The 12,830-nt window shown below is 43.9% G+C and overlaps 1 protein-coding gene across 1 annotated transcript in view; it reads right to left on the reverse strand.

The window, feature by feature from the left end:
- Nucleotides 1-12,830, reverse strand: part of col14a1a (collagen, type XIV, alpha 1a) — a gene marked incomplete at its 5' end in the record, with an annotated part of 191,350 nt that overhangs the window by 100,531 nt on the left and 77,989 nt on the right. The window contains 2 exons of the mRNA XM_080752542.1: nucleotides 4,359-4,482; nucleotides 9,887-10,026. Coding sequence (XP_080608668.1) covers nucleotides 4,359-4,482; nucleotides 9,887-10,026 — 264 coding nt within the window. The remainder of the gene's footprint in view (nucleotides 1-4,358; nucleotides 4,483-9,886; nucleotides 10,027-12,830) is intronic.

Consider the following 12,830-nt stretch of genomic DNA (forward strand, 5'->3'; position numbering starts at 1 on the left):
TAGCCAGTCCTTCTCTAGCAAGAAGATGATGAATCATGTTACATTAGAAGGAAATCTCTCCTCACAAGTGTAACCACTTAAACTCTATGTACTTCTTGACCGGGCCCACCCCACCCCTTCTTTCCTCTAATGTATTCAGCATTTGATGAGATTTAGCTTCTCAGACCCAAAACTTAGGAATATTTTGTTATCTTTGGATGAGATTTAGTCCACAATTCCATGCTGCATTGCCCATAGGAGAGGCAAACGTTGATCAAAATAACAATTCTGCTACATTTTCTAATTGAGTAGACTTCTTGTAAATTAAGTACATCATCTGCATATCATATATCTGCATTATGACTCTTGAGAGCTAAAATGAAACCAAATGTATGTTTGGGACCACCTGGAAGCCCCTCAAGGACCACAGGTGCTATTTTCTTTGCCAAAAAACAAGTTAACTGAGATATCGTAATGACAACTTTGTTTAGTATGGGGTTAGTCCCTGCTTCATCTCTCTCTAAACCAGGAGGTCCTTGGCCTAAGATCCCTGCCATAGATAGATGTCCAGGGGTCTTAGGATCAACAGCCTGTCATAAATCTTTAGACCAGGGGTCTTCAACGTTTTCAGGCCAAGGACCCCTTAGTTGAGAGAGATGAAGCAGGGACCCCCACAACCATTTCATAGATTCCATATAGTTTCATTGTTTGACAGTACAATCATCAGTGTATTTTGGATTCATGTCAATTTGTGTTTTCAGATATTTAACCACTTGCACCGTCAATACTTGAAAAAACTTGACCTTTCACTCTGTACTTAGTCTGCTCTTTTTCCCCAATACACCAAAGCTCTTTGCCAAAAATAGCTGATCTACAAGCTCACATGTGAGCTTGTAGATCTGCTATTTTTGGCTAAGGTTCTCCAAATATAGACGCTAGGGTTCAAGTGGTTAATATAAAAAGGAGGGAAAAAAAGTTTCTATCACACAAAGATTTGGCGGACCCCCTGTAGTAACTCTGAGGACCCCCTAGGGGTCCCGGACCCCCTGTTGAAGACCGCTGCTTTAGACCTTTCTCTTTTTGTCTTTCTCCTTACTAGTGGGAGTTGATTATCATGCTCATAAATTTGTTTGCAGTGGTGTAAAGTAACTAAATACATTTACTTAAGTACAGTACTTACAGTAAGTAAAATGCTTAGGTATTTGTACTTTACTTGAGTATTTCCTATTTCTAATACTTTTACTTCTACTCCGCTACATCTCGGATCCAAATACTGTACATTAATTTACTCCACTACAAAAAAGAAAAAAGAAAAAAAAACTTTAGTTACTTTGCAGATATAATCGGCTATTTGAAAATAGCTGATCTTCATGCTCACAACGCGGGACTCCCTTTTTTGCAGGTCTTTCAGTCCGAGTATATCAAAAAAGCAACTGGGTTAAGGCTGCGGAAGCTTGTGATTGGCTGCGGAGAGGTGCTGAAAGTCAAGGGGGACGGAGATAGAACTAAACCTAACCTTAACCCTAACCCTAACCTCAGTAAAACTAACGCTGGTGAATGCTAACCCGGTGAAATGCTAACCTGGTCAATGCTAACCTGGTCGGACCAACGCAAGGTCGTCTCCACCTTAACCGAAGTGCTTTTTTGATACACTCAAACTGAAAGACCTGCAACAAAAGGGACTCCCCTCACAACGAGTTGCATCCTGACGCGTTGTGACCTTGTATATCTTCAAACATTTTGAGGGCCTACTTTTACTTTTGGTACTTTACGTACACTTTGATACCAATACTTTTGTACTTTCACTCAAGTATATTTTGAATCCCGGTCTTTATTGCGGTATTGATACTTTAGTAAAACATCTGAGTACTTTTTCCACCACTGTTTGTTGATATCATTTATCACCTACAGTAATGACATCATCACGTTCTCACTCCTCAGACACACTGCTGAAATAAGAAGCATAAAGAGAGGGAGGAAGCTAAATATCACATGAGGCCAATCACGTACCGACTAATCTCTCTGTGAAAGTACTGTATATTCCTGAACAGCAGAGGATTAACTCTACAACTAAGGCTGAAACTGGAATTCAGTCACTCCGCACACACACACACACACACACACACACACACACACACACACACACACACACAAACACGCACGCACGCACGCACGCACGCACGCACGCACGCACACACGCACAGACACACACTCACACACTCTCACAGGGATTAACGCTAATACGACTATGGTGACTGGAAATCGATCATAGCAAAATACAAAAATATTCCCACAGTCGCACAGGAGCACGCACGCACACGCACACACACACACACACACACACACACACACACACAAACACACACACACACACACACACACTTACAGTGGAGTAGAGTCAGGGATTAGTGCAAATACCTGCGTAGATAATGGAAATCAATCACACCAACTAACCGGCACATACTGTACTGCGCGGTACATGCAGGGGTAATCGCTAACACATCAACGGCTACTGTACTTCCAATCAATCAATCATTCCCACCAACACGGCAAGACGAGAGGAAGGCTAATGCCTTAATGAATACATGCATAGTGGAGAGAAAGACAAGCCACGGCGTTTCTGCTCCAGCACACACTGACTAGCAGAGCTTACAGACCCGCTATTTTCACAATATTTATCTGTGGAACCGAGTCAAACTAAATGTAATGCCTCGACTCCCACATTCCAAGTGCTTATCAGGGTGCTTATCAGTTGATATATGGTTATTTTAGGGGGGGGTCACAGCCTGAAAAGGTTGAGAACCTCTGTAGTAGTAGTGGACACAGGGAGTAGCACTGTACTGTGCATACAACACGACAGCAATGAACATAGAGGTGGGGGGGAGGAAGACGAGAGCGTGGACATGTGCAGCCTATCAGTTTCCCCATGTACAAAACTGTAGTGTAGGCTACAGCAGTGGTGAGAGTGATTTTAACATGTTTGATATGCATTAGGCTACAGACTCCCTTGGTTCCATTTCTCCACCTTCTCTGAGTTACAGACCCATAAGGGTCCATTTGGTTTCTAATTATCATTTAGCTGGGGACCCCCTGGAACTCGCTCAAGGACCGCTGGGGGTCCCCGGACGGCCAGACACCACTTTGAGAACCAATGGGCTACAGTTTACTGTGACTGATATAAGGCCCATTTATATATACTTTATACATTAAGTACATGTACGGATACAGACCGGCTCTCTGTGTTTCCCCTTTCTTTTCTTTTTTAGACTGTATCTCCGTCAGGCCTGGATGCCTACCCTAGGTTTCCTGTGCAACGGTCAAGAAACGAGGAAGGAGCGGGGGAATAGAGTTTGTAAGACAGACAACTGTTCTCATTTGTGGCACCCCCTATGGGCAGATGTGAAAGCGGCTTTGGAGGTACAGGTATCTTCTGTAGAATCCCCTCAACATGCAATTCCAATGTGGGTACTTGTTTCGTGCATGATATACTGTATGGAGTCAGGGACATGCAGAGAATGTTAGAGAGGCAGTGGCTGAAATTTCTAAAAGGGCCTTTTGGTAGAAATATCAAAAATAGCAGACCTCCAAGCTCACAACGCGTCGACCTGCAACGCGTTTTGAGCTTGGAGGTCGGCTATTTTCGGTGCGTGTAGCCATACCGAACTAAGCATAATCAAGATTCACTGTAAGGACCAACGTTGTTTATGTAACGCCGAACGCTGGAGCCGAACTACTTCGGGATCGGCACTCCGTATTGCGTCGCTAGCCTACAAAAAGAGCCGAACTTGTTCGGGATCGGCACTTGAAGGGAAATGTGCCACCACCACTAGGGCCTGTGATACGTATATACTCTACGGCAGGGGTCTTCAATGTTTTCAGGCCAAGGACCCCTTAGCTGAGAGAGAGATGAAGCAGGGACCCCCTCTACATATTGTATGAATGTGTGCAGATTTTCATCGATTTCATAGATAGATTCATAGACTTGTTTGACAGCACTGTCATCAGTCTATGTTGGATTTGTGTTTTTAGTTAACTTGACCTTTCCTCTGTACTTGGTCTGCTCTTTTTTTGCCTCTACACTAAACCTATTTGCCGAAAATAGCCGATCTACAAGTTCTGCATGCCTTGCGCTGCGAGGCGTTGAGAGCTTGTAGATCTGCTATTTTTGGCTAAGGTTCTCCTCAGAATAGGGATGTGAGGGTTCAAGTTGTTAATTTAAAGAATGATCCTACCACAAAGATTCGGCGCCCCCCCCTGTAGTAACTCTGAGGACCCCCTAGGGGTCCCGGACCCCCTGTTGAAGACTCTTGCTCTACGGATACTCGGACTATAACTTTCAGTAAAACGTAAGAATCCAAAGCAACAACTGCATGCCTGACCTGTTTTGGTGTTTCCTCCTTTGTATCGGATCTTTTGGATGGCCTCCAGCAGTGTCTCTTTGTTGCCATAGGAACTCAGCTGGAACTCTGTGCGCGCGTCGTCACTGAACTGGGCTATGGCCACCTATGGAGACAGAGAGGAGGGAGAGAGAGACACTTTAGAAGTATGAAACAAGTGTCAAAACAAATCTTACACACACACGTACGCGGCACACACTTTCAGCGTAACTTCTTTAGCGCAAAGAAGACTCTGTCCTGGAGTTATTAGGTAGGTATGTAACTAAGGATATTCTAGAAGCTTACTACGCTAGAAGCGTAAGTCATCTTCTCATTCATAATACTAGATTCTAGCGATCAACAGACTAACTATTATATTCTTTTGCTGATATATATTTTTTTAATACCACGATGCCTTGTGTACATACCGGTACTGGCTGAAATAACTCCAGGACAGAGCCTACTTTGCGCTAAAGAAGTTAAAGCTAAAAGTCGTAGTAACCGGTAGCTCTATGGCTCTACCGGAACGTGTACACAGCTTCGTTCTCAACCGGGTCAATATGTGGTGGACCAAAAACATTGCGGCTGGTCTCAGGGAACTATAAAGAGACGATTCATGAAGAAAAAAGTAGCCCCATTTTAGCTGTGAGGAGGGGTCGGGAGATCTCAGAAGAGGGGCACCAATAACAGAACTCCACCAAACCAGGTAGGAACATTCAAGCTAAAAGGCAAATTAAAGGGGGCATATTATGTTTTAGCCTGGATGTCCCCTTTAAATATACGTATACTAGAAGTCGAATTGGGCTGAAACTTAATATGGAGATGACTGATGCCATAATACTGAGATCTTAGTAGAAGACTGTTGTCATATTAGACCCTGTCTTGTTCACACTGTAGTTAACCAGGTCGGCTCATTTCCAGCACTCCTCATCTGGCATTCATACAGTACAGTTATGGTAATCCACACCTGAGGGCTGAGACCAACACTATCACTATCACAGAGTAGCTGGAATTAATTATCTTAAGTTGCTCAAAGGAACACGTGCAGTATGAGTGGTGCAGGGACTCTGGGGAGCGGGGTTCATTAGTAACTCTCTGGTTTACCATTAAAATAAATCACACCCAGTGTGAAGTGAGACTGGTGCTATTATGAGTTGCTTCATTTCATTAAGCGTGCCGCGAAGCTTGGCCAATGTGACCCTGGGCGTACAACAAACTTTGAGCGCTTTGTGCCAAGATGTAGGCCAGATGTAGGCCACGCTTCAGAGCCCGGACAAAGCCAGATCTTGGAGCTTAGCTCCTTCCAGGGGCACCGCTCAAAAAAACGTACAAACAGATGTAGGAGCGGTTTAGCAACGCTCAAAAAGAAAGTATAAAACACACTTGTTTTGCCTACTGGTTGTGTGCATACGACGTTTGGTGCTGATCAGTCCAGCAGTTTGCTAGATTAGCTCCAAACACAAATAGTAGACACACACCAGGGACGTGCAGAGAATGTTAGAGGGGCAGGGGCTGACTTTTCTAAAAGGGCCTTTTGGTGAAAATATCGAAAATAGCAGACCTCCAAGCTCACAAGGCGTCACACTGCGACGCGTTGTGAGCTTGGAGGTTGGCTATTTTCAGTGCTTGATACCACACTGAACTAAGCATAATCAAGTCAATACTGGAGATGTGGTGTAACGGCATAGATTTCTACACAGAGAGGGCGATTCTTTCAACATAAGATTCTGCATTCAAGTTCAGGAGAGTTTGGGCAAGGCAATTCTCTTGAATTGGCATGGAAAGAGTGCATTTGCATTTCTTTCACCATAGTAAAAACTGCATTTATGGTCTGGAAAGGGTACTTTTTACAGACGGCTCAAGCCCCCTTTAATGTCTATGTGTGCACGTGCCTGACAGAGCCACTCTGTAAAAACAAGCAACGGTAGCGACAACCTCATCTACTTCACTACTTCACAGGAGCAGTGGATTAAATACAGAAGGTGAAACCTATTAGGGATCATAGCTCTCAACGAGCGAGCCGGTGGTCCAGAGCTTTTTGCACACTGTGTATGAAATCTGTCGACTGAGAATATCACATTATGGCCTCATTTCAGCGAAAAGCTCTTTAAGCGCCTGATGAAAAAGCAGTGAAATATATACTCAGACCCATAAATCAGAGCCATAATCATCCTAATCACCTTACTCTAAGACGGCGATCAACTATCATTACCCCCGGACTGCTAATGGTGCTGTTGTTGGCATGGGCTGGTTTACATTCACCAGCCAAGCTCACACTACTGTAGCTCTCACATTCTCCGTACAGCCAAGTCCCCACGCAGCAGCTCTCTCACATTACCGCTAATGTTTTGCTGTGGGCAGCAGCACCGCAAACCAGGGACGTGCTGGCCATTGGGAAAAGCGGGACAACTCCCGAACGGCCGGTTCATTCTCGAGCCGGTCCAGGCCGGGCCATTAGGAAAAAATTAAACTGTTTGCACAAAAGTAAAAATTAAACTGTTTGCACAGAAGTAGTGAAAACAGCCGATCTACAAGCACACAACGCCTCGCACCGCGAGGCGTTGTGTGCTTGTAGATCGGCTGTTTTCACTAGTTTAAATAATTTTTTAAATGATAAATACAAAACAAACGGTTTTGGACATACAAGGTTTCCACCCGACAACAACGAAATAGGCCTAATTCATGTAATTGGCCCACTGGCTTGTCACTTGTCATGATCTGAAATGGCAAATCTTTGAGCAGCAGCAGCGCTATAGAGAGAGATCTCTCTATAGCGCGCAATAAGGGCCTCTCCAACTCTTTTTTCCCGGGCTGAATCAGGGGCCCAGCACGTCCCTGCCGCAAACCGGTTATTTGCTACGGTGCGCGGAGGCAAGGCGGGCAGACTGAAGAGCAGCGGGGAGGAATTGAAGCCTTCGAGGGGGGAAGGCTTCAATAGCAGGGTTTCGATGGCAGGGTTTATTTAGCGAGCACCTCTGCGTAAAGTGGCCAATGAACAAAGCTCTTGTAACATCGGCCCAGGGATACAGTATACAGTATGGCTTTGGGTCTATTGAAAGAGCCCTGCAGAAATGTATATAACAGTCAGCGTCGGTTGGCCACCATTTGAGGTAGGATCACTGAGACAGCTGGTAAAACAGAAGTGTGAGTCTGGCACCGCAACGCTCTCCGCGGTCACTTTTCACAGCTTCTGGGCCATTATGCACAGCTTTTTGACGCAGCGGAGATTGGCGATATTCACAGCACAGACAGCACTCTGCGACACAACAGACTTTACGTTGATCATGTTGGTTTGGTTATGATTTGCTGATAATAATGATGACAATACACTTCTACAAGTCAACAAAACACAGGATGAAACCAGGGGCTATATTTACAGTAGGGTGTGTGTACAGTATGCATAGAAATGAGCAAACGGGCAAAATGTATGCAAAGATCTGTATTTATGTAAAGGAGACTTGAGGGGAGAAGGTGTGTATCTCTCCGCATACTCTGAGGGTGGTGTATATGCAGATATTCAGGGAAAATGTGTTTTGTGGGAAAAGAGGGCAGAGATTATGCAGGAACAATGATGAATGTTACACACTCAGTGTAATGGCCCAATAAAATGTCAGAGTAAAATGAACATTTATGCATTTTAAATTGGTGGCAATGAATGATTGAACTTTGAATCTGGTTTATTCTGTTCCAGTTCAGCTAAGAATAGCATACGTTATTGCCCATTATTTACGTACATAGAGATGTATCCTCAGCATTCTGGAAAAACAAGACTGTTTAAGACAAATACTGTACTTCTGAATGAATGGGCTGACAGGTGCCGCCCCAGTGCGTAGGAGTACGTGCAATGACCCATATCACCCTCCCCACCACGGCTTCCCTCCCCATGGACAAGGACCAACTGTGTTCGCAATAGACGCCCGACAAAGCCGGATCATTGCACCACGGGGGATTTGAACCCACAACCTCTGTGTTTATTTAGACCCCTGTTACTGTAGCTACTGTACTGTAACAGAAGCTACACTTCCCCATTAGTATTTTTGACAATACTTCGATAATAGAAAATTCATCAAACCACATACGTAACATTCATACTCACAGTAAGACTCAATACATAATACAATCACTATAACAAACACCAACCAAACTTTAGAACCAGTCTAATGCATATGATTCTGGTGCTAATGAGCCAACATTCTATTCTTCTTCTGACCACACACGGCTTATAGCTAGATTTCTATTAATCTTTTTTTGCATAATGGAGTCTTTAATTTCCCCAGGTCAACCACACGCCGAAGATGAATAATATAAAGATGTCTCACTCTGGCACCGTTCTGCACGTATGCCATGTGGTGGTGAGAGAAAAAAAACATGTTTCAGAGACATATGCTAATACGCTTTTTAAATTGAGTATCATGTTCTTTTGGAGATACGCAGGGTGAGAGAGAGATTTGAATTTATCATTTTAAAATTAATTTAAGAGTTTTGTGTGCGACAGTCTTGATGATAAAGATGATGAAGTATGATGAAGCAGGGCTTTACTTTACGAAAAAACACACCAAATTTAAACTTGGGAGATACAAGGTTGACGATAACACAAGAATGAAAAAAGAGAAAAAGTAACAAAAAATAAATAAAATCCAAAAATTGATTGAGCTGCAGACCAGATTGGTTGCTAGGGCAACATCGACTGACGCAGGGCATTGCTTGTCTGACCCCAATCCCAGCGATGGTGATTGAGAGCACATTCAGGACTTTAAATCCCATTTGCTCATCTCATGTTTGAGAAGTTCAATAAACCCCAGTCCCATCACGTCTCTCTAAACCCATCGCTCTGCTCAGCAGTTCGCTGAGACGAACACTTTCTTCTCCAAGTCAGCACCGCGCGAGACTGTTAACCGGGAACGCATTATTACTTTAACCATTATTTTATGCTTTAACTATTAGAAAATAGCAGATATACAAGCTCACAGCGCGGCACCAAGTGCCGCGCTGTGAGCTTGTATATCTGCTATTTTTTGAAAAATCTTGACCATTTTGTGCAAGTCTTTGAATATTTTTGACCCGATTCTATAAATGTCTTCTAAATCCTTCTAAGTTATAATTTTTTTTAACACATGTTTCTACGTCAGTGGTTCTCAAACTTTTTTAATCTTAAGGACCCCTAGAATTATATGTATTTGGCTGCCGGCCCCCACCTCGAAAGATTATGTATCAGGGATCCCCCCAGAAGCAAATATTTGAGTTACAAATGTTCGCTTTAAAAAATATATATTCAAAGGTTTGCAAAACAAAAAAAAAATGCAGATCTACAAGCTCGCAGCGTGGCACTCGGTGCTAGCCTGGCGGTGCCAGCCTCTATCACACACTTTGTTACCACCAGGGGGTGGTGTTTTGCGGTCTGGTTTATTGACCAGGCCAACTCGGTGGCACGCTGTGAACTATAGGCCTACTATATCTGCTATTTATTTATTTTTCTTAATGGGTGAATGTAAAATTGATATAGATACAGTATGGGGGAGAGGCCAGCTGACCTGTGTGCCGTCTGGTCCAATCAGATCCAGGGATCCCATGGTGCTGTAGAGGAAGCGTGTGATCTTCAGGAAGTTGTCATCTCCGATGGACCAGGAGCCATCCACCAGGAACACCAGGTCTGCCTTGGCCTCCTTACACACTAGAGAGAAACACACAGGCAATGGTCAATGACGATTTGGGGGCTACTGTGGCTCAGGAGGTAGAGCAGGTCGTCGTTCGTGGCTTCACTTCCCAATGTGTGAATGAATGGTCCATTGTAAAAAAGCGCTTTGAGTTCGCAACTTGCTTAGAAAAGCGCCATAAAAATGGCATCCACTATTATTATTGACACACAAATAAAGAAACAGACAGAGCGAATGACAGACAGAAACATGGAGAAAAGCAGACATATTCAGTAAGTATGTCATTGTGCCTATCCATGGTATGAGTGTTTCGGAATGGTTTTAAATATCCCTGTGTACTCTGCTCAAAATGGGTAGCATAAGAACATAACGAAACACATAAATAAACACACACTCTAATGGTGGCATGACTATGTAAGCCTCTATAAATGTCTGGGGAACACTTAAAGAGTGAAAGAATGTGTGTACACTATTCTTAAGCAGACTGTATTCTAGTGTTGATGCTTAGAACATTAAGACCCTCGTAGCGATTCAAATGCAATTCCTAAATCTAACTGAGAGAACAGAACAGAATGTGCCAGTGGAGTTTTGTTGATTCTCTAAAATGATGTGGTTTCAACTCCATGCCCATAGGCTAAGTAAGCCGTCTAGAAAACCATAGCTCATTCCGCTATGTGCATGACGCCACAAAAGCACCTCCAGCCATGAAAGCCTGAAATGCCCGGTGATGGAAAATGTGCGAGTGAAACTTGTGGAGAGGAGGAAAGTTGGGTCATAACTATTGGGACGTCATTAATTTGTCATGGCAAATCTCTTAGTTCAACACATTTCTCTTTTGTGAAGCAATTTTGTGAAGTATAAAGATTGCAATTTCCATTTGGCAAAACGAGGCACAGACCGTCACTTCACTCGGACAATATAGGAGATGTAAACGCAAGAAGCTGGTGTTGTGTTGTGTGCAGGGTTCATCGCCATGTTGGCTTGCGGTCGATAATTTTGTAAAAATTAAATCTTTGCCACAGACATAAAAAATGAGTGATACCAGACACTATCTGTCCCTGAATGATCATAACAGATCTGTAACTCTGAAAGTGTTCAAATGGAACCAAATGAACCTTTACGGGTCCATTTGGTACACTCTCAGAGTTAAGGGGGTCTTTCCAAATAAAACATTTGAGAACCACTACTATTTGGACTCCTAATGCAATAGTGTCATAGTGTCGTAGTAAATAAGTATCATACGGTACATATTCTGAAGCAAACCTGGAGACTTGATATTCAGCAATTGGGTGTTATGATCAAAATAAGAACATTATAATGTTGTGTAAATCAGAAATTTGCCACGGACAAGACCAAGTCTTTGCCACAGACACATTTGACATATTGATGACCCCTGGTTGTGTGACTTCATCACTGAACCCCGCATAGAGATGTGCGCAGCCTCGTTCACAAACTGCACACGTAGTGACTTTACTGTGCTATCGATAGCCGAGGACAGGGACAGGGAGGCCATGCCATCATTAGACCGACTCGATGTCTTGTTTCTCTTCTGAGGACGCAGAAATGCCACTATTTGAACCGAAATAATCAGAGCTTTCAAACTCATCAACAGTGCCATGGGAAAGGTTACACTTATTAGATGTGTGTAATAAAGTTAATAGTCATCAAAGTCAAAGAGTCCTGCTAAGATTTCTTTTCCCTCTCTCGGCTCCAACCTCTTTCTCCCTCCCTCCCTCCGTTTCCTTCTTTTCCTCTCTGTCATATAATCATTCACCTGCTGCAGTCTCTCTCTCTCTCTCTCTCTCTCTCTCTCTCTCTCTCTCTCTCTCTCTCTCTCTCTCTCTCTTTTAGTGGCACAGTCCTGAGTAACGGTTACCTGTCATCACCGATGGAAGGTTGGTTGAAAAAGGTAAAAAAAGAATCACACCCGTGTGAACTGAGCGGTGGTGGTTCCCCCCCCCCCCCCCCCCCCCCCTTCCCCCCTGTGTGTGTGTGTGTGTGTGTGTGTGTGTGTGTGTGTGTGTGTGTGTGTGTGTGTGTGTGTGTGCGTGTGTGTGTGTGTGTGTGCCTGGTCTGGCCTGGCCTGAACAACAGCGCCCCTCCCTTAACATGTGTGGTCAGAAAAGGTTACTGCAGGCTACAGACAGACAGACAGACAGACAGACAGACAGACACGCAGACAGACAGACCCACACACACGGCCACGTATAGGAGCGTTGTGACCACCGCTCAAAAACTGGATAGAGTCGAGGAAAGCTGCAGGAGTGTGTGTGTGTGGTGAGGGAGGGAGGGTTCTGGGGGCTTGGGTAGTATTGAGGGTCATCCTGTATCTGGGCCACGGAGCAGTCAGATGAAAACTGAGTTACAGTAGTTTTAAAACGAAATAAAAGCTAAGCTATGATGACAAAAACTAAGACTAAATATCTATATCATAGACTGTAACTAGACCAGGTCAACCTGGTTGTGCCAGACCCCCTGTCTGTCATCATCATTTATGACATCATGCCTTTTGTAGGCATGTCATCATCATGTCATCATCATATATACCCTTTATATAGAAAACCAGGACAGACAGACAGACCGACATTTGCTTATGTAGGCCTACCCATTTCATGGGTCTGGCAAAAATATAGATCTATATATACCAATACGACGCCTAAGGGCGAAAGGTGACAAGGTCACGCCATGTCTTGGCCATCTGGCCAAAGGGATTTGGCTCCCTTGAAATACAGAGTGAAGTCATCAACAGGGTGATGATGTCACCTTCGCCACCATCAACAGCCAATGAGGGACCAGCATTCTTAGTGACGTCACCATCAAC

This window comes from Nannobrachium achirus, assembly GCF_963921795.1.
Source record: "Nannobrachium achirus genome assembly, chromosome: 2".
Taxonomy (NCBI): Eukaryota; Metazoa; Chordata; class Actinopteri; order Myctophiformes; family Myctophidae; genus Nannobrachium; species Nannobrachium achirus.